Raw genomic sequence first — 27235 nt, forward strand, 5'->3', positions numbered from 1 at the left:
TCGACACACACGTACCGACACACAGCAGACACACAAGGAATGCTCTGATAGAAGACAGGACCCCACTAGCCCTTTGGGGAGACAGAGGGAGAGTTTGCCAGCACACACCAAAGCGCTATAATTATATAGGAACAACCTTATATAAGTGTTGTTTCCTTATAGCTGCTTAAATATATATAATATCGCCAAAAAATGCCCCCCCCCCCTCTCTGTTTTTTACACTGTTTCTGTAGTGCAGTGCAGGGGAGAGCCTGGGAGCCTTCCTAGCAGCGGAGCTGTGTAGGAAAATGGCGCTGTGTGCTGAGGAGATAGGCCCCGCCCCCTATTCCGGCGGGCTCTTCTCCCGGTTTTTCTGAGACCTGGCAGGGGTGAAATACATCCATATAGCCTCATGGACTATATGTGATGTATTCTTTTTAGCCAGAAAGGTATTAACATTGCTGCCCAGGGCGCCCCCCCCAGCGCCCTGCACCCTCAGTGACCGCCGGTGTGAAGTGTGCCTGAGCGCAATGGCGCACAGCTGCAGTGCTGTGCGCTACCTCATGAAGACTGAAAAGCCTTCAGCCGCCGGTTTCTGGACCTCTTCTTACTTCGGCATCTGCAAGGGGGTCGGCGGCGCGGCTCCGGTGACCCATCCAGGCTGTACCTGTGATCGTCCCTCTGGAGCTAGTGTCCAGTAGCCTAAGAAGCAAATCCATCCTGCACGCAGGTGAGTTCACTTCTTCTCCCCCAGGTCCCTCGTTGCAGTGAGCCTGTTGCCAGCAGGACTCACTGAAAATAATAAAACTATCAAAACTTTTACTCTAAGCAGCTCTTTATGAGAGCCACCTAGATTGCACCCTGCTCGGACGGGCACAAAAACCTAACTGGGGCTTGGAGGGGGGTCGTGGGGGGAGGAGCCAGTACACACCACCTAGTGGTCAAACTTTTAAATTTTCTGCCCTGTCTCCTGCGGAGCCGCTATTCCCCATGGTCCTGACGGAGTCCCCAGCATCCACTAGGACGTCAGAGAAATATATTTTTTTAAAGAAATATGTTTTAGGAAATGTAAGCTTAGGTGTATGGTTGTTAGCTATTAACGATATAGAACACACATATGCCAGTTTAAGATCTCTAATTCACTGCTTGTAAGAAAACATTTGGTCTCCTGGGAGCAGGTTTCTATGTGATCTTCTATGACCGAAGGGACCAATCTTCAACAGCATAATAATTAGCCAAAACCACAAATCACTCCGCATCTGCATGCTAATTGTTAAGGAAAATATAATTAGGAGCTTTTAGCAAAATAAACAACCCCCCCCCTACTTCTAATACACTTATGAATCTAGAAAGGTCTAATGCAATGTATTGTCAGAAAAGCAAATTAAGGGGTCTATTTACTAAGCCTTAGATGGAGATAAAGGTGCACGGAGATAAAGTACCAGCCAATCAGCTCCTAACTGCCATGTTACAGGCTGTGTTTGAAAAATGACAGTTAGACAGTGATTGGCTGGTACTTTATCTCCATCCAAGACTTCGTAAATAGACCCCCAAGACAGCACAATCAAAATTGCAATTCAGAATGTGTATCACAGACTAGAACAAACAGCAGGAGCTGCTTGTGCGTCCCATTCGTATAATTTTGCTTCCAAAACAAAACAATGCAAATAGGACGAATAAGCAGCTCCTGTCGTTTAAAATTATATGCAGTATGCCTATATTGTGTATAATAGAAACTGTATCTGCATACAAAATGTTATGCTACAGTGTATTCGAGCCAAACACTATAATAGAGGGGCAGATGTTTAACCAAGAGAAGGCATAAGGAAGTGTTAAACCAGTGATAAGTGCAAGGTGATAAACGCACCAGAAACTCAGCTCCTAACTGTTAATTTACATATCGGAGCTAACTGGCTGGTGCGTTTATCACCTTGCACTTATCACTGGTTTATCACTTCCTTACGCCTTCTCCGGGTTAATACATCTGTCCCACTGTTTGGTATGCCGCCAGTCGCAATTACACACAGAATATAGCAATGCTCTATAGCATTAAAACGAGCATAAGCTGCTTGTGCATCCTAATACATCCCTCCTGTGCAAAAATGACATGTCCACCACACGGACTATATTTAGAGATTAAAGTTTGTTCGTTTTTTTAAGTGTCAAAATGTATTTAACCACTTGCCTGGCATAGTCGCATCAGATGCGACCATACCAGCAAGTATCTTATCTGACCTGGTCGGGCAGATAAAGTGTTTGCAGCGGAAGGTAAGAGAAACTTCCCTCCACTGCTGCTGTCAGAGGGACCAGAAGGTCCCTCTGCCTTCCTGCACCCTGCTCCAGTGTTTGCCATGCTGCCGATAACTGCTGATCAGTCAGCACGGCAGGACCCCAATCAGCGGCTGCAGACAATAGCAGCCGCTGGGGAATTGTAAAGCGACCCAAGCACCCTTGTGTACCTGGTGGCTGTCCCAGCTTTCAAAATGAAAGCAGCAATGGTTGCGATGTTTCGATGTCGGCGACCGAAGTTCCGATGTTTTATAACCAATATTTTTTTTTACTAAAATAAATTTTGAATAAGGTTAAATACACATTCTACAACTATTTCACACATAAAAAAAAGACATTTTCTGAGCAGTTTTCCGGAAAATTATTTGTCAGTTAAGTGGTTAAAAGTGTTTATTTATTGCAAATGTAATTCATTAAATTCTTTGAGAGTTTTAGAGCTGTTTTGTGTCCAACTTGCAATATCAGACTCCATTACATTGGCAGAGTTGTTTACTTAACATCGGCAAAACATCTGGATCCAACATTTTATTGGGCTCTCTACTTTAGAGCCGAAAAACATCCGTAAAATCCAGTTTGCAGCCGTTAACATATTAGCAGACTTTGCAAAATGACCGATGTTTGCGGCTATAGCTATCTATGTCAGTGCCACTGCTTACACCTTATGAAACTTACCTGACAAACTCAGTCTATTATCCCTTAGCAAACTGAATAGCAGTATTAAACATGCAAATGACCAAATACAATATACCAAACTATCTGGAATCTAAACAAACATTTAACAGAAGATATTTAAAATCTGAAAAATGTCAAGGTTTATTAGGATTCATTAGCAACACAGTTTTACAGGAAAAGTCAAAGTACCCATCAATAAAGTCAACCAACGTGTGTGCCCTATTATATTACAAAGTGAAAATGACAATATTGTTTGCATTTTATCAGTATATTTTTACAGTTATATATCATGTTGCCTACCATGTACTTAATTTAAATAATAATAATAAAAATCTTCAAAGGCACAGAGAATTCCATTGTAACATCAGTAATAATTAATCACCATGAATTCATTCCATATAGTGAAATACAAAAACTTTAATGAAGAAGGTAACAAGTACAATTAATTTATACATGTTCTGGACAACACAAGGTACTTGTGAATGTCAAGGTAAATATCATGAAGCAACACAACTTTCATGGATTTGTTTAAAAGTGAAGCGATTTGGTCAACTCACAGTGAGGTAAGAATGACAAACCATACGGAAAAGATTTTCTAGAGAGCATCTGCTTTAAAAAAAAAATAAAAAAAAAAAAGTGCAGGGTTTTCTTTGCCTCTTCACAAAAATCTCACAAGAAAAATCAGGAATATTTTTATTTTCAAGGGGGCTATAACATAACCGCCCAGAAAGTTAACAAGGATGAAGGAATGATCGCAATGTAAGACAGAAAGTAACAGTGAGGCAATTACAAAGACAGCATCACAAAGCCACACATTAAAACGGAATATCATGGAACGTCGTCTGGCTGCACATTTCAATGGAAAGGCTGAGGTGTACTCAAATGTTGCATGTGTGGAATTTAATCAATGCCAGACTGACTCATCTATACAAAGTACTGCCATGGTCAGCATGCCAAGTGCAGGATTGTTCCAACAAGAATAAGGTAATCCATATCAAAATGTTTGTTTGCATTTCAATAGCCCACAAAAATGGTCTGGACGAACAACTGGAAAAAATCTATTTACAAATAAAAGATTAATTGATTTTAAAATGTATAAAAAATGCAATTTTGGCACCACCTGTAAGGCAATGCGCAATATAACTATTACACAATAAAAATGCACAGTGAAGGCTCAGGCCAACAGGATGATTCTGTGTTACATGCACAGGTTTGTGCAACTGCAAAGTGTCCAGATCTCATTGGGCTTCATACTATAGAGCAATAATACATAAATTATAATGTGCATTATATATATATATATATATATATATATTATATATATATATATATATATATATATATATATATATATAGCTTTCTTGCAGCTTACAGGCTTGCAAGGAGACATCATAGAACACAGAATAAGGCAGCATGCATGCTTAAGAGGGAAGAAAATAAAATATACATTACTTTTTTAAATAACCTAGACAGGCGAGAAAAAATGTCCTCTATTAGCATTTCATAAGAGGATTTTTTTTTTTTTTTTTAAGAACAGTTCAAATTATTAAAATATTCTGTTCAATGTCTGTACAAATAACATTCCTACAATTACAGTATACATACAATCAAGATACCTTCTCCATTGTGTGGCCTAGAAGCAGTTACTTTTGAAAATTTACAAGACATGAACATAAATAAAGCTAATAAAACTGGCAAGTACAGTACTGGTCCGCCTTTCATTAAGAGTCTCAAATCACTCCAAATGCCATCACGCTGTAACAGGCTGAAGTCAAATGCAATCTATGAAGAAAAGATATTATTATTATTACTGTTAGTAAATGGATTCATTCATTACATATTCATATTATTGGTTTCTCAAATAGACTGTCTACAGTTGTGCAAACTATAAAGCTGGGTACACATTACCAGATATATTGGGTATATTATGTACGGGTTGGGTATGCGTGACCGGCGGTCACCATGCCGATGCTGTGATCTCGGCATCAAGATGGTCGTGGTGGTGTGGGAGAGCGCAACAAGCCCCTTGAGGGCTCGGTGTAGGTATAGTCCCTACTAGTTGGCATGCAGACTGTTGGGATTCTAAGGGGGCGGGATGTAGGGGGAGGTATTGTGACCGATCCTGGAATACCGACCGACAACAATGCCGACATCAAAATCCAGATGAAGCTCGGAATCCCGGCGTCAAAATACAGACACAAGGAATCCCAAATGTTCTTTTAGCAGGATGTGGAAGGTTATGTTTAGGCATTAGAATGGGGCTTAGGGTGCAGGGACGGGAAGGGGATGGTTAGGTACCGGGGAGAGGGGTTAGGCACCAAGTGGGGAGTGTTAGGTTTAGGCAGCGGGGAAGGGAGGGTTAAGGTATGGGGCAGGGGAGGGTATTCTGACCATCGGCATCCTGTCCATCGGTGTGTCATACCGAATCCACTGAAAAGTAGTGTGAGGCCTTACTTAATCATGCTGAATAAATGGGGGTACACTTGATCAGAAAGCTGAAGTGGTGGGATTATGTTTCACAACAGCAGATCAGATGTCAGTGACACCTGAACTAACAAGACCTAACAATTGCAGCATGAACACTGCATCCCTCAGGAGTCCTTAAACCTATAAAAGCACTCTGATGGCACAAACAAATGGTTCCATAGTGTTCACTCTAGGATCCGGGCAGGGCAGGGCGCCGGACTGTGAGGGGCACAAGCGTGTGCAGCTTCAAAAAGGGGCGTGGTCACGCAAAATAGGGGGCGTGGTCAATACATGTAATAAAAGTGGGTGGTTCAGCCCACAGACGGGGGGCGTGGGCGGCCGGCGGTGTCACTGTTGGGGGCGTGCCCAGCACCTACGGAGGTGCTGGGCTTCCCCCAAGCTCTCTCACAGCGTGAATGGATGCCGTGCGCATGCGCACGGCATCTTTACACGCTGGGAGGGCAGAAAGCGGGCGGCTGTTCTAGCAGGGTGCCGCAGAAAGGGCAGGGCGGATTTTGCCCTTAAAACAGAAAAAAAAAAAAAATCGGGCAGGGCGCAGCGCCCTGCTAAAACAGCCTAGCGTGAACACTAGTTCTATTAGCACTTAAAATCTTAAAAATGTTGAAAGTGCAAATGGTTATTTTTGTCAAAGTTTAAAAAGCAGTATGATCATACATCTTACCATGTAATGACAGGTTTAGAAAAGGCCACAGTCTTTGAGATTGTTTTTTATGATGACATCAGTCACTGCATCAAACACAAACTGCACGTTCTTGGTGTCTGTTGCACATGTAAAGTGGGTATAGATTTCTTTTGTGTCCTTTCTTTTGTTAAGATCTTCAAACTGACACTGAATGTATGCAGCAGCTTCTTCGTAAGTGTTTGAACCTGGAAAAAGAAATCAGTAGCAATTGGTAAATATATCCACTAAGAAATGGTATTTGTTTTTCTTTAGTGAAGGGTCTGAGGAAGTATTGAGTTAGCACTTTTTCTAGCCTAAGAATTATACTTGATACCTGCGCCATAAAAATAAAATCCTTAATTGGTCACTGGGCCTTTATCTCCACTCTTTTCATCTGGCAAAACTCAGTATATAAAGAAAATAGCAGATATGGACACAACGGGCCTAATTTTGCATGGGTTGTAGGTGTGCAAAAAAATAAAATAAATACAAATCGCACAACTCCAGCACAACTCTTTACACTAGCATGCGGGGGTATGCCCGGAGCAGGGCAAGTACCCCCCCCCCCCCCCCCCCACAACATGCAAACGCTTTGCTCAGTAGCAAAGCGCTTGCATGTTAAGGGTAGCCCTCTGCCTGTGCTTCCTAGCTGCACAGGAAGACAGATAGCCGCTATGTTTAGGCTTGCAGCGGCTGCATGTTATGTCACGCAGCCGCTGCAGAACGCCCCGCAAACGGTCCAGACAGTGCTCAACAACCCCCTTCCCCCCAACGTTGCCCTAAGAAGGTTAACCGACGCCCCCTCCTGCCCCACAAATGCCTCTGCTTGATAATCAGGCAAAGGTGTTCGCATATGTGAGATGCCACTGCATCTCACTGTGTGCGCACGCGCAGTGCGTTCCATGCTTAATTAGGCCCAACACTGTAAAAGAAGGATGACACCTAACAAGCTTTAATAGGTAATTACAGTAGTCAATTTTTTGATAACCTAGTCCTATAAACATCCTATTACTATTGCAGGTGTAAACAGAGTGTAAACTTTATCTGAAGATATGTCAATATTATTAGGACATTGATCTGCTACAGCATCTGAGGACACATCGGATCAACTGCGTGACCAGTGTACATCATACTCAGGATGTTCGCTGTAATCACGCTTCAGAGGCCAGGCAATCGGCATAGGAAAACACAGACCATGGCCCGGCGACACCGACAAAACAAGGCTGACAAACCCGGTTTTGTCAAATGCTCCCCGTCACCACCCCAGCCCCCAATTGGCTGCAATCTGTCAATCGAGCTATGGCATTCAGGGCACTTTAAGCCGGTCAGCCAGCATCCAGGGCACTGTGATCGATGTGGATAGAATGAGATCTGCACATGGAGTGCGACATCTGCACATACACAGATCACACACAATTGGAGATGTGCATTAACATCGAGTTAACATACATCTCTGAATCAGGACAATAGTTTGTAACATTTTTCAATTAAAATGTACAAGACAACTTTATGGCAATAGTTCTCAGGGGATAGGTACGATTTGCCGGCGGACGAGATCCTGGCTGTCATGATCCCGACAGAGGGATCCAGGCAACAGAATGCCGGCAGCGGGGCGAGAGCTAGAAAGCCCCTTGCGGGCTCTCTGCGTTCTCCACGTTGCAGGCACGGTGGTTTGCTGCGCTGACTACAGGTTATATTCTCCCTCTTTGGGTGTCGTGAACACCCACAGATGGAGAAAAGCCTGTGTCGCCGGTATTCTGGCAGCAGCATTTCACCCGCTGTCGGGATTCCGGTGTCGGTATTGCGACAGCTGGAATAACGACTCGCAATATTTTAACCGCTTCCCGTTCTCAGGCCTTGCTAACATTACATGTTTTGTAAATACCATTTCACAAGCACTAGAAGACTAAGCAGTGGTTCAACCAATAACATACATTCACCTAGCAGGAGGGCCACAACACATTCTCTGATGTTGGGTTCCCACTTTCAATAAAACTGTAGTAAATAAGTTCCTTACTACTACTACTACTACTATGACTTCATCTCACCATTCACTACATTTCACTAACACAGCCAAGATGTCAACAATTCACGGGGGTTATTCAAAGTTGTTAGCAAACAAATAAAATTAGCAATTTGGCAAAACCATGCTGCACTGCAGGAGGGTCAGATGTAATATGTGCACAGAGAATTAGATTTGAATGAAGCCCTAGTGCTAGAAAATAAAAAGTTCTCTCTATGTAAAAACAAACACATTCGATTACCACTGCTCCAATCTACACCATCTGCCTCAAATATTTTTGGATGTAACAGACTGCCTTGTCATACAATGGCCACATGTAATGGCCTATGAGAGCTACCAATAATATGTATAGTATATCTGAAACCCTACCTGCATATTCCGGATAACAAATTGTTAGAGGACTCCTCTTTATTTTTTCCTCAAACAGATCTTTTTTATTGAGAAAAAGTATAATAGAAGTATCTGTAAACCACTTGTTATTGCAGATGCTGTCAAATAACTTCATGCTTTCATGCATTCGGTTCTAAGGAGGAAAAAGACATATTAGAATTGTAGTTTATTTCACTGGCCAGAAAATAATGGGCCCTACACATTAGGCGATGTGCCGCCGAGGTGCCCGACGGCGATACGGCCGACTGGCGACCCGGCGGCGGGGGGGCAGTGACGAGGGGAGTGAAGTTTCTTCACTCCCCCCCCCCCCGTCACCTAGCTCCATAGACGTGCAGGCAAATATGGACGATCTCGTCCATATTGGCCTGCATGCACAGCCGACATGTCACCAGCGATGAACGAGCGCGGGGCCGCGCATCGTTCATCGCTGGTGACTCCACACTGCACGATATGAACGTTATCTCGTTCATTAATGAACGAGATCGTTCATATCGTGCAGTGATATCGGCATGTGTGTAGGGCCTATAAGTCAGACAATTTCTAGAATGTTATACAATCTTACAGATCCTAACAATGGTTTGCAAATGCCACATCATTTCAACCAATGATACCCTGGGGACAAATTACCGCTCCCATTAAACAAGTAGTACTTTCAGATTTTGCTTTGATAACAATTTGCGCAGAAATATATAACACAGATAAACTGATAATACAGAGACACTAAAAGACCAACTATGTTACAGGTCCAGACCTAACCTGCTTTTCATATTTACACTTATACATACATGTAATGTTCTCCATTTGCTCAATAGGTCAAACATTAACAGTTATAAGTATAAAAATGTTATTCATAAAACATCCAATATGAATATATTTAATAAGCGCCAGTCCTGCCCATGTGATTTAAAATGGCAATAATAATTAATGCAAAAATGAACTGGTTTTGTACTTAAATCGGTAAACCATATGCAATTTTCAAAAAATCTGTGCCTTATATATCCCACAGTGCTTAGCATTGTTAAGATACATATGGAATTCCTAAAAATGGGCAGTTATTCATTTAGAGAGTGACCTAATGCTAAAGTAAAGCAATGTATAATACATCTGACAACACTAAGGGCCTAATTCAGATCTGATCGCAGCAGGAAATTTGTTAGCTAATGGGCAAAAACCATGTGCACTGCAGGTGGGGCAGATATAACATTTGCAAAGTGTGTTAGATTTGGGTGGGTTATTTTGTTTCTGTGCAGGGTAAATATTGGCTGCTTTTTATTACACTGCAATTTAGATTTCAGTTTGAACACACCCCACCCAAATCTAACTCTCTGCACATGTTATATCTGCCCCCCCTTGCAGTGCACATGGATTTGCCCAACTGCTAACAAATTTGCTGCTACGATCAACTCTGAATTAGGCCCTGTAAACAAAGTTTACTTCAACATTCTATTTGATGGACTTGGCAATTACAATCAAGAATAAAAAAAAAAAAAAAAAAAAACTTTTTAAGCAATGCTTAAAATACTCAAAGAATATATTCTATTTTAACCATAAACATACAAAACTAAGTACAGTATTTACACACAGCCAAGATAGTAGTTACAGTCATATAATATGCAGAGATTTAAACATGATTAGACAATATTTTAACCTAAAACTATCCCGTTACAGCTAAATAATAAACATTGTGACTTCCAAGAGTATAAACAGTACTAAATAAGAATTATGTGGAAAATGTGTGTTTTATTGAAGGTGAAAAAAAGAATTCAAAGTAACAAATCTAGATGAATTCTTTGCAATGGGATCCGTTTAATTTGCCAGCTGTCGGGATCCCGGCGGTCAGGATACTAATGCCGGAATCCCGGCAGCCGCCAATGCCACCAGCCGGAATCCCTGTGCATCAGGGCTATTCCCACTTGTGGGTGTCCACGACACCCATAGAGTCGGTGTACATCCTGTGGCAAGTGCAGCGAGCCACCGAGCTCGCAGAGTGATGAGCACACCGAGCCTGCAAAGGGACTATTAGCGCTCGCCCTGCTGTCAACATTTTGATGGGCGTGATGCTGTTGTTGGGATATTGACAGCCGGCATCCCACCCACCGGTAAAACATACTGAATCCCTTTGCAATATTGCACAACTTACCAATTACAAATATCAGAAGTTAATTGCAGCATTGTATTATAGGCGTACATACGATTTAACTACAGTCATACGACCGACCCTGGCATCCCGCTGCAGAGAATCCTGACAGGGGCCGGGTAAGTATGTGTACCCTTTCCCCTTACCCCCCTCCTTCCAACAGCCAAACCCTGCGTCGGCATTCCCAGTAGTGTCGGTTTAACTGCAGGGATTGCAAAGGCTGGTATCCTGAACGGATCCCATATTATACAGATGTGTCCTCTTACAGCCTTACTGCAGTCATGCTAAGCAGCCCTTCAAGTTGAGCCATGCCGTGGTGGAACTCTGTAGAGCAGAGCGTCTTTTTTACCATACTTTGCTGAGAAAATGCGTATTAGACACAATGTAATGTATTAAAACGCACAAGCAGCTTCTGCTGATTAAAATGATATGTGGCATGCCTATATACTGTGTGGAATAGCAGCTCTAAATGCATCCAAAATGAAACGTTACATTTATGCATACATTTAAGCATAGCATTTTGTATGCAAATACAGTCGCAGTCACACACAGAATATAGGCATGCTGCATATCATTTTAATCAGCAGAAGCTGCTTGTGCATCATATTGCATTACATTGAGCTCAGCGCTACCTAGTCACACGGCACTCAGGCGTTGTGTGTAACGCGGCTTGTAGCACATGGAGCAAAGTTACAAGAGGACACATCTGTATCCAGACCATAATGTCAACTAAATTGCAGAGAACAATAACTAGTTCTTACAGGTGCATGACAATCCCTGTTTCTTAAATAGTCATGTTTGATGTTTAACATGCATTAAGAACAATTATAGGCAATCATAAACTTTAGAACAATTTGAAATTGGAGGTGTAACTGAATGTAATGGGGAAAGCAAAATACTGTAAATTTAAAGCAATATGGATAGAGATTACACATATCTAAGATTTTAAATCTTTTTACTTTGGACTACAATCTACAACAGTTATGTAATTTAAAACATAAAAAGCTAAACCATACCTGTTTCTCACAGTTATTAAATCCTTAACATAAGTTCATATACTTATTACACTCCTGGCACCATGTAAGGGAAAGAATCAATTCTACAAAGGGATCAACTAATAAATGGGAATAAAGTCACAAGAAGCCGCTCAACTATAATACCAGTTTCAGACTGCAGCTTTAACAACTAACAGACGTCCAAGCTTCAGTGGAACTGCCAAGTTGCATAATTGTTTTTTTCTTGGACTTAGAACATACTAAGCTTCCTCCTAAATCAGTGAAATTTTATTTCATGTTAAACTTCATGAAAAGCAGTGGCTATTAATAGTGCCCCTTTCAGATTTAAACTTCAGCTTTAACCCGGCTCGGACCCAGGACACTGACTAGAGGTTGAAAGCTGGTGGTTTATCTGTGCTTACCCCCAATTCACAGATTGGTGACAACCCAGGTTATTCCCAAGTATTCCGGTTTACAGTGGGCACTTGGAGATGATCTCACCTCCAAGCGCTACTGTCCCCTGCCAATTAATTTATTTTAGGCATGAGCTGGGGTCATTTCTTTCACACATATGTTGGGGCACTGATGTGGGTTGCAAGTCCCAGGAATAACCCAGGTTGACTAAACCAGACCCGGGTGGACTAATTGCTGTGCAGTTGCAGTTCACCAACAAAACCAGTAAGAACTCCAGTAAAATTAGTAACGTAACTAGTAAAATGTATCATTTAGCTTTGCTAGATATGCAAGCTCACACTAATTGCCTTTTTTTCCTAGCCTCAGTCCTGTGTACAAACAGAAAGGATAAAGCTTGTTATCCCTTAAACCAGAGGTTCTCAAACACAGTCCTCAAGGCTCCACAACAGTCCAGGTTTTAAGTGTATCCATGCTTGGCCACAGGTGACTTAATTAGCACCTCAGTTAGATCTAACCATCTGTGCTGAGCCATGGATATACCTAAAAACCTGAACCATTGAGGAGCCTTGAGATCCGTGTTCGAGAACATCTGCCTCAACCGACGGCATTTTAAATTATATATTATATTAGATATGACCAGTGGTAAAGCACATAAATCGGTATTTAACAAATCACCATTAATAACATCAAACACACAAAGATAACAGTAACATTAATCAGAAATATCTGAAGGTGAAGCATAGAAATATAAGCTATAGCAAACAAATCTGTATCTTTATAGATAGCAACCTGCCCTGTTTAACCTTCATACTTACCATTTCTTCATCTTCAGCTAGAACCAAATCGTAATCACTCAATGCCACACAGAAAATGATTGCAGTAACTCCCTCGAAGCAATGAATCCACTTTTTCCTTTCAGATCTTTGACCGCCAACATCAAACATCCTGAAGAGTAATGAAAGGAAAAATTATCAGCAATGTACCTTCAAAATGAACCCGATAAATGTTTTTGCTTCCAAGCTAAAGCCCTAAATCAAATTAAGTATCAATACATAATGATTTTATACTATCTATGTAGACATTAAAAAGGATAAGACAGTTTGGAATATCCAAGCTAAAACACACAGTTTTCAAAGATTACTTTCTGGGGACTGAGTCAGCAGGAGCAAGGAGTGTGCAGCAGACATCACAGGATTCTCTTTTTGCTCCTACTGATCGGGCCTTTTATATTATCCCAAAACAGGTAGCACATTGTCCACTGGCATTATGCCCCAAGCATGGGCAAGCAGAGGAGTAAGGCATCAGGTAATCCTAGGCGAGTAACCTTTTGACAACAAGTTTTAGTCAGGACATTGAACCAAAAACAGATTCTTAAATTGTACAATTAGGGAGCATTTATCACTAAAAGGAATCTAATTTTAAAGTGGACATACGAATAAACATAAAAAAAACCTGATTATATTAAGAAATGTACCATTTGTTATCGATTTTGTAAAGTTAGTGGCATTATACGTAAATTAGCAGGGAGAGGCAAATTAAGAATTTCAAGGCAAAATAGATGCCGCCATGGAAACCTAAAAAGAGTAAAACAAAATAAAACTATAATGCCAATTAGATTTCTATTTATGGTAAGTTTTAATGATTACACTTGGTCATATAATGCCCACTTCAAAATGATATACTATATTTTAATCACAATATCAACATAGCAACTATGACTAAGGTAGCAGTACTGCTAGATATATATATATATATATATATATATATATATATATATACATATATATACATACACACACACACACACACACACACACAAACATACATACATATATATATATATATATATATATATACACACGCGCACAATTATATGACTTTAAACTACTGCTTATGAATATTATAAAATGTAAAAGTATCATACTTTACAAATGGAAAAATGTTCGGCTGAGGAAGAAAGAAACCAAGAATAATTACAGTGAAGGCATATTCAACCAGTTTATTAGAGAAAGTTAATAATAGGATTTTAATTACCTACCGGTAAATCCTTTTCTCGTAGTCCATAGAGGATACTGGGGTCCATTTAGTACCATGGGGTATAGACAGGTCCACTAGGAGTCTTGGGCACTTTAAGAAATTGATAGTGTGCGCTGGCTCCGCCCTCTATGCCCCTCCTACCAGACTCAGTCTAGGAAACTGTGCCCGACGAACATAACTTGAGAGAATTTAAAGGACAGTGGTGAGATTCGAACCAGCACACACAAAAACAAAGACGAAAGCCATGCTAACCAAACTTGATGAGGAACAGCAGCAGCTGAACCAACAACAGTACTTAACAAGTAACACGTGCAGGAAAACACAAAGCACTGGGTGGGCGCCCAGTATCCTCTATGGACTACGAGAAAATGATTTACCGGTAGGTAATTAAAATCCTATTTTCACCTACGTCCTAGAGGATACTGGGGTCCATTTAGTACCATGGGGATGTACCAAAGCTCCCAAACCGGGTGTGAGTGTGCTGAGGTTCCTGCAGAACTGATTGACCAAACTGAACGTCCTCAGAGGCCAAAGTATCAAACTTGTAGAACTCAGCAAACGTGTTCGAACCTGACCAAGTAGCTTGTCGGCAGAGCTGTAAAGCCGAGACACCCCGGGCAGCCGCTCAGGAAGAACCCACCGACCGAGTAGAGTGGGCCTGTACAGATTTTGGAACCAGCAAACCAGCCGTAGAATATGCATGCTGGATAGTAAGCCTGATCCAGCGCACAATAGGTTGGTTGATATGAAACGCAGGACACCACCACTGTTTTCCACATAAGAAACTTCACGTCAACCTCCTGTAAAGGCTCAAACCATTCTGACTGTAGAAACTGCAACACCACGTTGAGATCCCAAGGTGCCGTGGGAGACACAAAGGGCAGCTGTATGTGCAGAACACCCTTGAAGAACATCCAAAACTCCGGGAGGGAAGCCAATTGTTTCCAGAAGAAAATGGACAAGGCCGAAATCTGGACTTTTATGGAGCCCAAGCGTAGGCCCACGTCCATCCGACTGCAGAAAAAGGAGAAAACGTCCCAGTTGAAATTCCCCGTTTTCACACCAAGAGACGTATTTTTCCAAATACGGTGGTAATGTTTAGACGTTACTCCCTTTCTGGTTTGGATCAAAGTTGGAATAACCCTGTCCGGGATCCCTTTCCGTGCTAGAATTTGACGCTCAACTCTTATGCTGTCAAACGTAGCCGTGGTAAGTCTTGATAGACGAATGGCCCTTGTTGCAGAAGATCCTCGCGAAGAGGTAGAGACCACGGGTCCTCTAAGAGCATCTCCAGTAGATCCGCGTACCAGGCCCTTCCTGGCCAGTCCAGAGCAATGAGAATAGCTTGAATCTTTTCTCTTTTTATTCTTTTGAGAATTCTTGGGATCAGTGGAAGTGGTGGAAACACATACACCATCTGGTGAACCCATGGAGTCACCAGAGCGTCCAACGCCACAGCCTGTGGGTCTCTCGACCTGGAATAATACCGCTTGAGCTTCTTGTTGAGACGAGAGGCCATCATGTCAATTTGAGGGAACCCCCCCCCCCCCCCTGACGTGTCAAGCACCCGAACACCTCCAGGTGAAGGTCCTACTCTCCTGGGTGGAGGTCGTGTCTGCTGAGGAAGTCTGCTTCCCTGTTGTCCACTCCTGGAATGAAGATTGCAGACAATGCCACCGCGTGTCTTTCTGCCCAGAGGAGAATCCTTGTTACCTCTGACATTAATGCTCTGCTCTTCATTCTGCCCTGCCAGTTTATGTACGTTACTGCCGCCACATTGTCCGACAGAACCTGAATGGCTTGATCTTGAAGATGATGTGATGCCTGTAGAAGGCATTAGTTCCAGAATGTTGATTGGGAGAATGGTTTCCTGACTTGACCATTTTCCTTGGAACTGTTCCCCTTAGGTGACTGCTCCCCAACCTCTGAGGCTTGCGTCTGTGGTTAGCAGAATCCAATTTTGAATCCCGAACCTTCGGCCCTCTATCAGGTGAGACGTCTGAAGCCACCACAGAAGAGAAGTCTTTGCTCTTGGCAACAGACGTATCTTCTGGTGCATGTGGAGATGCGATCAAGACCATTTGTCCAACAGATCCAGCTGGAAGGGCCTTGCATGAAACCTTCCGTACTGCGGTGCCTCGTAAGCGGCTACCATCTTCCCCAGAAGGCGAATGCATAGATGCACAGATATCCGAGTTGGTTTTAGAACATCCAGCACCATCGACTGGATTACCAGAGCCTTTTCCAATGGAAGGAATACCTTCTGTGCCTCCGTATCTAGTATCATCCCCAGGAACGGAAGCCTCTGTTGGTTCTGGGTGAGATTCTGGTAGGTTCAGAATCCACCCGTGATCCCGGAGTAGATGAGTTGAGAGGGCAATGTTGTCCAACAACCTCTCCCTGGATGGTGCCTATCAGCAGATCGTCCAGGTACGGAATTATCTTCACTCCCTGTTTGCAGAGGAGAAACATAATCAATGCCATTACCTTGGTGAACACCCTCGGTGCCGTAGAGAGGCCAAATGGCAGGGCCTGGAACTGGTAGTCCTGTAATGCAAACCTTAGATCAGCCTGATGAGGCGTCCAGATTGGAATATTAAGGTACGCATCCTTGATATCCAGCGACACCAGGAATTCGCCCTCCTCCAGACCCGAGATCACCGCTCTCAGAGACTCCATCTTGAATTTGAACACCTGCAAGTACGGGTTCAGTGACTTGAGGTTTAAAATGGGTCTTACCGAACAGTCCGGCTTCGGTACCACAAACAGGTTGGAATAGTAACTTTTGTTGCGCAGATGAGGTGGAACTGGAACAAATGACCTGAGTCTGTACCAGTTTTTGAATTGCTTCCTGTAAAGTCATACTTTCGTCATACTAACTAGTAAGCCTGATTTGAAGAATCTGTGAGGTGGGAGTTCCTGAAACTCCAGCCTGTACCCCTGGGTGATAAGATCTTCGACCCAGAGATCCTGGCATAATGTCGGCCATATGTGACTGAAATCTCTTAAGCGGGTTCCCACCTGCCTGTCTACTAGGCCTGTTTGATTTTATTGTGCACATTTGGATAATAAATACTCTCTGTATTAAATACTCCGCTTCTGGAGAAAGGGGAGAACTTGAGAACACTTTACAAAGCATCTGATGTAATTTAGGCAAGAAGGTATAGCTGTTTTACAAGGTGCAAAGGGACATGGGCAGATTCAGAGATGAATGCAGTAGAACAGCCATTCTGTCTTTGTAAGCAGCGGCTGTGCTAAACCTGTGAAAGCAGCAGGAGGCGTTGAGTATAAAGATGCTGCTCACTGCAAGCTTTTGTGATCCGCTGCTTCGTCTGAAGATGCAGCATCAGATCCCTCTGCGTAAACATCAGTCCTCTGAGTTATCCTCAGGTTGCTCAGAATGGGCTGTGTTTTCACTGCCTGGGCCAGTGAAGCTGCATTGGAAAAAGCAGGCACTGGCCTCAGCACACATTGAAAACGGGGCCGGCACGCCCCCCACTACTTAGAGAACGATGTCTGCCGCCTGCATGTCAATCATGAGCAGTGCGGCATCTGCACGCGTGCAGATCACACACCATTAGAGATATGCATAAACTCGCAATTTGCTTAAATCTCTAAATTAAGCACACTGGTATAATCCTAGAGCAAAAAGACTCTTCCATGAGAGATATCCCACTATCCTTGCTTACTGCAAGCTCCTCATTAATATCTGGATCCAGAGTGTAGTTCTACAGTTGCTTGGTTTCCATAAGAACCCTGATTCACAGAGATCCTCTACTCTAAAGCCAGCTGATTCAACGTCCCACTTAGCTTCTGCTACAGTGTTTGTTTACAGACTTCTCACATTATTCTCAGCCTCTAGTAATCTGCTGAGCATATTACATTTCCAAATTGCTGTACCTGCAGTTTAAACAAGAATCTGTGTTACTACTGTAATTGCTGAGCCTCCTTCCAGGCTGATTGTCCATTGGTATGTTACTCTGAGCTTGCAGCATGAATAATCCTGATTACACTATGCTAAAACAGATCAACTAACAAGGGCTGCTGCAGTACATTCCAAGTTTGCGGCACAGATCCGGAATTCCGGTTTTGCTGTTAACCCTTGAATTCCCAGCGAGCAATCTTATGCGGCTGTGTGCACATTTACTCTATTCCATCAGCAAGAACTCCAGCAACAACTATCCTGTGACTTCTCTAGTCCTCTCCAGGCTCAGCTATCGCCAGCCAGAGCAAAGTTTAACAGTTATCACTGTGTCCTGTACTACCTGAGTTTCACAGCGCTACACACTGTATCAAGTGCATACTAGTGCAGCTATCATTTAAGCTGAAATTCCGGTTCTCAGTCCTCAGCTGTTCCAGTTATCCGGCACAGTATGGTCCAGTCCTCAGATGTCCCAGTATCTGGCGCAGTCCAGTTCAGTCCTCAGCTATCCGGCACAGTCTAGTTCAGTCCTCAACTGTTCCAGCTATCCGGTCCCATTCCAGTCCAGTACTCCGCTTACAGATGATCCAGATAGCTGCGGTATCCCAGGCCAGAAATCTGGTACTGTCAATCCAGTTCCAGCTCATCGTCGGTTCAAGACCGGTTATCTGTCTTGCCTCAGTCCTAGAGTCAACTACAGCAAGTAGCTTCATTAGTGCTCCATGCTATACTCACTTCGGCCCTATCTAAAGCCTAATGGTCCCCAGCCCGTGCCCACAGACAAAACACAACGGATCCAAACAGAGCAGATCCCGAGAGTTTTCTAAGCATGCTATATCACTTTGAACAATTTACATTATACACAATAAAATCCATGATTAAAGCACAAAACAGACTTACTTGAAATGAAGGTCTTTGAAAGTAAAATGTGTTTCCACTATGCCGGTAGTTTTCACTCTAGTCCTGAGGACATCCTGCTGAGTAGGGATGTAACTGTTCTGCGCTATCCTGTCCAGATCATTGAGGTAACTGAAAATAAAGGGACCAAAAAGATTACATCTGATTTTATAGTACACCAAATTTCTACTGCTGCTCTTGGGATATTTACAAATTGTTATGGCACACTATTATAGTAACACACAGCAAGTGTTTTAATTACAGTGCCATTTCATTATGAAGGCCTAACCAACCTAAACTACTGGCACTCGGAATAATGGCCTGATATGAGATACTTTAGACACTTATTATTACCAGCTACTTACATAGCGCGCACACATTCCACAGTGCTTTACAGAGAATATTTGGACATTAACCACACACATGCGAAGGTTAATTATGTCGGGAGCCACACGAGGAGAATATACAAACTCCACACAGTTAGGTTCATGGTGGGAAATGAACCCATGACCTTAGTGCTGCGAGGCAGTAATGATTAAACACTTATCTGTATACGGTTATAAATTTGTACTTTTATGTAACTTATACCCCTTTCAGACCGCCAGCAATAACATAGGTTACTGCACGTGAGTTTAAAACTGACCAGATGAAATAATCCAGGTCGAGCGACCCGGTATTCGAACTCTGGTAGCGGGCAGGGTTGAACACCTGTTCAACCCGGCTTGCGGTGCAGGGTGATTGGGTAAACCGGGTCGTGCACCCATTCACTGAATAGGAAGAGGTGGCGCTTGGAGATCATCTCATCTCCAAGCATCGCCTCGGGAAGCATCAGTGGTGACTTCACCAACCTGGTAATAAGCCGGGTCAGGCCGCACGTCTGAAAGGTGTCTAAGATGGGTTGCACCCGGAAAGGACCAGTGTACAAATCCTTGATGCGACTCAGCTTTAGTGGCCTGAAAGGGATATCAGTTACAATACAGCTGAGATGTAAGGAAGCAAAGGAGCAGGCAGCCTGATGAGCGAGAGGAGATGCAGGTATAGACATTCGCTACATAGGAATCACATTTAATGTACAATGCACTATGATATTAATGACTGTATGAGCAATTGATCATTATGTCACAAATTCTGTATTTTTGTTAATGCACATAACAGGTCTATATTCCATAAACAACGTTTACTAAGACGCTTTCTATTATGTCTAAAGTATTTTGGTGGCTGTTTCTTCTCCTGGAGACTACGCGATATGCTATATTTAGAAGGATCAAAGTATTTCCATATCGCTGAAACATCTGGTAATCACTTGCAGCACTGCTTGGCTGTCCCCATAGCAGGAGTTCTCTTAGGCAGAATCTCTGCTGAAAAGTTGTAGATTAGGTATAGGCAATTCTTTGGAATTAAGGTGTTCAGAACCTTTATGTGCTAGTCCCTGTCAGCTATCCGTTATCTTGCAGAGCATGTTGGAGCTTGTCAGTTCACAATACCTGGCAAGTTGCAGGTTGTCCAGGAATGCTGCAGATCCACTGTTTTAGATCACTGCACAGAGGTCTGAGCAGTGCTGAAAGCTATCAGCAGTAGTCAGGATAATTAATTAACAATTTTTATAGAGCACACACTTAAGGTGGGTACACAGGAAACGATGGGTCACTGAACAACACATTGGACAGGGGGAGGACAGGGGAGAGGGAGCAATCACTAACGACAGCCCCAGATCTTTTTGTGTGTTCAAAAGATCTGGGGTTGTCATTAGCGACTCGCGAGTGTGCGCATCGCCATCGGTATTGTTCATACACACAGAATGATGCAAACAATGTGTCGTTACAATTGATCGGGAAAGTCCACATTGTTTCTTGTATCGTTCCGTGTGTATGCACCTTTATGCTGCAGCAATTAAAGGGAGGCATAGTGTTTGTTACACACAAAAACAAAATGAGGACAGGCTCTGCTGTATTTCCCAAGGTATCATGTTGTATTAACAAAATATGCTTATTTTGGCCATATATATTAAATTGAAACCAATTGATTGATACTGAAATTCTCCGTTAAATAGAAATATAATTAAAATAACAAACAGCCCATTACAGTGCAAACCATTAAGTACTGTACAGCTGAATGATAGAATCACAAGATAATAGAATAAAAATAAGATTTTACTTACCGATAAATCTATTTCTCGTAGTCCGTAGTGGATGCTGGGACTCCGTAAGGACCATGGGGAATAGCGGCTCCGCAGGAGACAGGGCACAAGAATAAAAGCTTTAGAATCAGGTGGTGTGCACTGGCTCCTCCCCCTATGACCCTCCTCCAAGCCTCAGTTAGGATACTGTGCCCGGACGAGCGTACATAATAAGGAAGGATATTGAATCCCGGGTAAGACTCATACCAGCCACACCAATCACACCGTACAACTTGTGATCTGAACCCAGTTAACAGTATGATAAAACGAAAAGGAGCCTCTGAAAAGATGGCTCACAACAATAATAACCCGAATTTTTGTAACAATAACTATATACAAGTATTGCAGACAATCCGCACTTGGGATGGGCGCCCAGCATCCACTACGGACTACGAGAAATAGATTTATCGGTAAGTAAAATCTTATTTTCTCTGACGTCCTAGTGGATGCTGGGACTCCGTAAGGACCATGGGGATTATACCAAAGCTCCCAAACGGGCGGGAGAGTGCGGATGACTCTGCAGCACCGAATGAGAGAACTCCAGGTCCTCCTCAGCCAGGGTATCAAATTTGTAGAATTTTGCAAACGTGTTTGCCCCTGACCAAGTAGCTGCTCGGCAAAGTTGTAAAGCCGAGACCCCTCGGGCAGCCGCCCAAGATGAGCCCACTTTCCTTGTGGAATGGGCTTTTACCGATTTTGGCTGTGGCAGGCCCGCCACAGAATGTGCAAGCTGAATTGTACTACAAATCCAACGAGCAATCGTCTGCTTAGAAGCAGGAGCACCCAGCTTGTTGGGTGCATACAGGATAAACAGCGAGTCAGATTTTCTGACTCCAGCCGTCCTGGAAACATATATTTTCAGGGCCCTGACAACGTCAAGCAACTTGGAGTCCTCCAAGTCCCTAGTAGCCGCAGGTACCACAATAGGTTGGTTCATGTGAAATGCAGAAACCACCTTAGGTAGAAATTGAGGACGAGTCCTCAATTCTGCCCTGTCAGAATGAAAAATTAAGTAAGGACTTTTATATGATAAAGCCGCCAATTCTGACACACGCCTGGCTGAAGCCAGGGCTAACAGCATCGTCACCTTCCATGTGAGATATTTTAAGTCCACAGTGGTGAGTGGTTCAAACCAATGTGACTTTAGAAAACTCAACACAACATTGAGATCCCAAGGTGCCACTGGAGGCACAAAAGGAGGCTGTATATGCAGTACCCCTTTTACAAATGTCTGAACTTCAGGCATTGAAGCCAGTTCTTTCTGGAAGAAAATCGACAGGGCCGAAATTTGAACCTTAATGGACCCTAATTTTAGGCCCATAGATAGTCCTGTTTGCAGGAAATGGAGGAAACAACCCAGTTGAAATTCCTCTGTAGGGGCCTTCTTGGCCTCACACCACGCAACATATTTTCGCCAAATGCGGTGATAATGTTTTGCGGTTACGTCCTTCCTGGCCTTGACCAGGGTAGGGATGACTTCATCTGGAATGCCTTTTTCCCTCAGGATCCGGCGTTCAACCGCCATGCCGTCAAACGCAGCTGCGGTAAGTCTTGGAACAGACAAGGCCCCTGCTGGAGCAGGTCCTCTCTCAGAGGTAGAGGCCACGGTTCGTCCGTGAGCATCTCTTGAAGTTCCGGGTACCAAGTCCTTCTTGGCCAATCCGGAGCCACGAGTATAGTTCTTACTCCTCTCCTTCTTATGATTCTCAGTACCTTTGGTATGAGAGGCAGAGGAGGGAACACATACACTGACTGGTACACCCACGGCGTTACCAGGGCGTCCACCGCTATTGCCTGAGGGTCCCTTGACCTGGCGCAATATCTGTCTAGTTTTTTTTTTTTAGACGGGACGCCATCATGTCCACCTTTGGTTCTTCCCAACGGTTTACTATCAGGTGGAAGACTTCTGTGACTTAGGGCATTGTAAATGGCCCTTAGTTCCAGAATGTTTATATGAAGAGATGCTTCCATGCTTGACCACAAGCCCTGGAAATTTCTTCCCTGTGTGACTGCTCCCCAGCCTCTCAGGCTTGCATCCGTGGTCACCAGCATCCAATCCTGAATGCCAAATCTGCGGCCCTCTAGTAGATGAGCACTCTGCAGCCACCACAGAAGAGACACCCTTGTCTTTGGCGACAGGGTTATCCGCTGATGCATCTAAAGATGCGATCCGGACCATTTGTCCAGCAGATCCCACTGAAAAGTTCTTGCATGGAATCTTCCGAATGGAATCGCTTCGTAAGAAGCCACCATTTTTCCCAGGACCCTCGTGCACTGATGCACTGACACCTGGCCTGGTTTTAGGAGGTTCCTGACTAGCTCGGATAACTCCCTGGCCTTCTCCTCCGGGAGAAACACCTTTTTCTGGACTGTGTCCAGAATCATTCCTAGGAACAGTAGACGTGTCGTAGGAATCAGCTGCGATTTTGGAATATTTAGGATCCACCCGTGCTGACGTAACACTACCTGAGATAGTGCTACTCCGACTTCTAACTGTTCCCTGGACCTTGCCCTTATCAGGAGATCGTCCAAGTAAGGGATAATTAAGATGCCTTTTCTTCGAAGAAGAATCATCATTTCGGCCATTACCTTGGTAAAGACCCGAGGTGCCGTGGACAACCCAAACGGCAGCGTCTGAAACTGATAATGACAGTTTTGTACTACAAACCTGAGGTACCCTTGGTGAGACGGGTAGATTGGGACGTGGAGATAAGCATCCTTGATGTCCAGAGACACCATATAGTCCCCTTCTTCCAGGTTTGCTATCACCGCTCTGAGTGATTCCATCTTGAATTTGAACCTCTTTATGTAAGTGTTCAAGGATTTCAGATTTTAAATTGGTCTCACCGAGCCGTCCGGCTTCGGTACCACAAACAGCGTGGAATAATACCCCTTTCCCTGTTGTAGGAGGGGTACCTTGATTATCACCTGCTGGGAATACAGCTTGTGAATGGCTTCCAAAACTGCCTCCCTGTCGGAGGGAGACTTTGGTAGAGCAGACTTCAGGAACCGGCGAGGGGGAAACGCCTCGAATTCCAGTTTGTACCCCTGCGATACTACCTGTAGAATCCAGGGGTCCACTTGCGAGTGAGCCCACTGCGCGTTGAAATTCTTGAGACGGGCCCCCACCATGTCTGAGTCTGCTTGTAAAGCCCCAGCGTCATGCTGAAGACTTGGCAGAAGTAGGGGAGGGCTTCTGCTCCTGGGAAGCGGCTGCATGGTGCAGTCTTTTTCCCCTTCCTCTGCCCCGGGGCAGGAAGGAATGGCCTTTAGCTCGCTTGTACTTATGGGAACGAAAGGACTGAGTTTGAAAAGACGGTGTCTTTTTCTGCTGATGTGAAGTGACCTGGGGTAAAAAGGTGGATTTTCCAGCCGTTGCCGTGGCCACCAGGTCCGATAGACCAGCCCCAAATAACTCCTCCCCTTTATACGGCAATACTTCCATATGTCGTTTTGAATCCGCATCGCCTGACCACTGTCGCGTCCGAAACGCTCTTCTGGCAGAAATGGACATAGCACTTACTCTTGATGCCAGGGTGCAGATATCCCTCTGTGCATCACGCATATATAGTAATGCATCCTTCAAATGCTCTATAGTTAGCAGTATATTGTCCCTATCCAGGGTATCAATATTTTCAGTCAGGGAATCCGACCACGCGACTCCAGCACTGCACATCCAGGCTGAAGCGATTGCTGGTCGCAGTATAACACCAGTATGTGTGTATATACTTTTAAGAATATTTTCCAGCCTTCTATCTGCTGGTTCCTTGAGGGTGGCCGTATCAGGAGATGGTAACGCTACTTGTTTAGATAAACGTGTGAGCGCCTTATCTACCCTAGGGGGTGTTTCCCAACGCGTCCTAACCTCTGACGGGAAAGGATATAGTGCCAGTAATTTTTTAGAAATTAGCAGTTTTTTGTCGGGGGAAACCCACGCTTTATCACACACCTCATTTAACTCATCTGACTCAGGGAAAACTATTGGTAGTTTTTTCACACCCCACATAATACCCTTCTTTGTGGTACTTGTAGTGTCAGAAATGTTCAATGCCTCCTTCATTGCCGTGATCATGTAACGTGTGGCCCTACTGGACATTACGTTTGTCTCCTCACCGTCAACACTAGACTCAGTATCTGTGTCTGGGTCTGTGTCGACCCACTGAGGTAACGGGCGTTTTAGGGCCCCTGACTGTGTCTGAGACGCCTGGACAGGCACTAATTGATTTGCCGGCTGTCTCATGTCATCAACCGTTTTTTGCAAAGTGCTGACATTATCACTTAATTCTTTAAATACGATCATCCAGTCAGGTGTCGACACCCTAGGGGGTGACATCACTAACCCAGGCAATTGCTCCGCCTCCACATCATTTTCCTCCTCATACATGTCGACACACACGTACCGACACACAGCACACACACCGGGAATGCTCTGATAGAGGACAGGACCCCACAAGCCCTTTGGAGAGACAGAGGGAGAGTCTGCCAGCACACACCAAGCGCTATATATATATATACACAGGGATAACCTTATATAAGTGTTATTCCCTTATAGCTGCTGTTTATATAATTTTTAGCTGCCAATAGTGCCCCCCCTTCTCTTTTTTACCCTGATTCTGTAGCAAGTCTGCAGGGGAGAGTCAGGGAGCCGTCCTTCCAGCGGAGCTGTAAGGGAAAATGGCGCTTGTGTGCTGAGGAGATAGGTTCCGCCCCTTCACGACGTCCTTATCTCCCGCTCTTTTCTGTAATAATGGCAGGGGTTAAAATACATCCATATAGCCCAAGAGCTATATGTGATGTATTCTTTTGCCAACCTAAGGTATCATCTGTTATATTGCGTCTCAGGGCGCTCCCCCCCAGCGCCCTGCACCCTCAGTGACCGGAGTGTGAAGTGTGCTGAGAGCAATGGCGCACAGCTGCGGTGCTGTGCGCTACCTTAGTCTGAAGACAGGATCGTCTTCTGCCGCCGATTTCACCGGACCTCTTCGCTCTTCTGGCTCTGTAAGGGGGCCGGCGGCGCGGCTCCGGGACCCATCCAGGCTGAACCTGTGATCGTCCCTCTGGAGCTAATGTCCAGTAGCCTAAGAAACCCGATCCACTCTGCACGCAGGTGAGTCCGTTTCTTCTCCCCTTAGTCCCACGATGCAGTGAGCCTGTTGCCAGCAGGACTCACTGAAAATAAAAAACCTAAAATAAACTTTTATTCTAAGCAGCTCAGGAGAGCTACCTAGCCTGCACCCTTCTCGTTCGGGCACAAAAATCTAACTGAGGCTTGGAGGAGGGTCATAGGGGGAGGAGCCAGTGCACACCACCTGATCCTAAAGCTTTTATTCTTGTGCCCTGTCTCCTGCGGAGCCGCTATTCCCCATGGTCCTTACGGAGTCCCAGCATCCACTAGGACGTCAGAGAAATAAGATTTTAAACCTACCGGTAAATCTTTTTCTCCTAGTCCGTAGAGGATGCTGGGGACTCCGTAAGGACCATGGGGATAGACGGACGCCGCAGGAGACAAGGGCACTAAAAAAGAACTTTAGGTATGGGTGTGCACTGGCTCCTCCCTCTATGCCCCTCCTCCAGACCTCAGTTAGAGAAACTGTGCCCAGAGGAGACTGACAGTACGAGGAAAGGATTTTTGTTAATCTAAGGGCAAGATTCATACCAGTCCACACCATATTACTTGGAATATACGAACCAGTTAACAGTATGAAACAAAACAGCATCAGCCCAAGACTGATCAAACTGTAACATAACCCTTATGTAAGCAAAACCATATACAAGTCTTGCAGATGTAGTCCGTACTGGGATGGGCGCCCAGCATCCTCTACGGACTAGGAGAAAAAGATTTACCGGTAGGTTTAAAATCTTATTTTCTCTTACGTCCTAGAGGATGCTGGGGTAAGGACCATGGGGATTATACCAAAGCTCCCAAACGAGCGGAAGAGTGCGGATGACTCTGCAGCACCGATTGAGCAAACATGAGGTCCTCCTCAGCCAGGGTATCAAACTTGTAAAACTTTGCAATGGTGTTTGAACCCGACCAAGAAGCAGCTCGGCACAGCTGTAATGCAGAGACCCCTCGGGCAGCCGCCCAAGAAGAGCCCACCTTCCTAGTGGAATGGGCCTTAACCAATTTTGGTAACTGCAATCCAGCCGTAGAAT

General features: G+C 44.1%; 1 protein-coding gene across 1 annotated transcript in view; it reads right to left on the reverse strand.

The window, feature by feature from the left end:
* Window positions 1-3337: 3337 nt before the first annotated feature.
* The window catches only part of GNAI1 (G protein subunit alpha i1), a 240288-nt gene continuing 216390 nt past the window's right edge, over window positions 3338-27235 (reverse strand). The window contains exons 5-9 of the mRNA XM_063926950.1: window positions 18907-19035; window positions 12863-12992; window positions 8481-8634; window positions 6089-6294; window positions 3338-4722 (exon numbers count right to left, since the gene is read on the reverse strand). Coding sequence (XP_063783020.1) covers window positions 6104-6294; window positions 8481-8634; window positions 12863-12992; window positions 18907-19035 — 604 coding nt within the window. The 3' untranslated portion in view covers window positions 3338-4722; window positions 6089-6103. The remainder of the gene's footprint in view (window positions 4723-6088; window positions 6295-8480; window positions 8635-12862; window positions 12993-18906; window positions 19036-27235) is intronic.

This window comes from Pseudophryne corroboree, chromosome 6 (assembly GCF_028390025.1).
Source record: "Pseudophryne corroboree isolate aPseCor3 chromosome 6, aPseCor3.hap2, whole genome shotgun sequence".
Lineage (NCBI taxonomy): Eukaryota > Metazoa > Chordata > Amphibia > Anura > Myobatrachidae > Pseudophryne > Pseudophryne corroboree.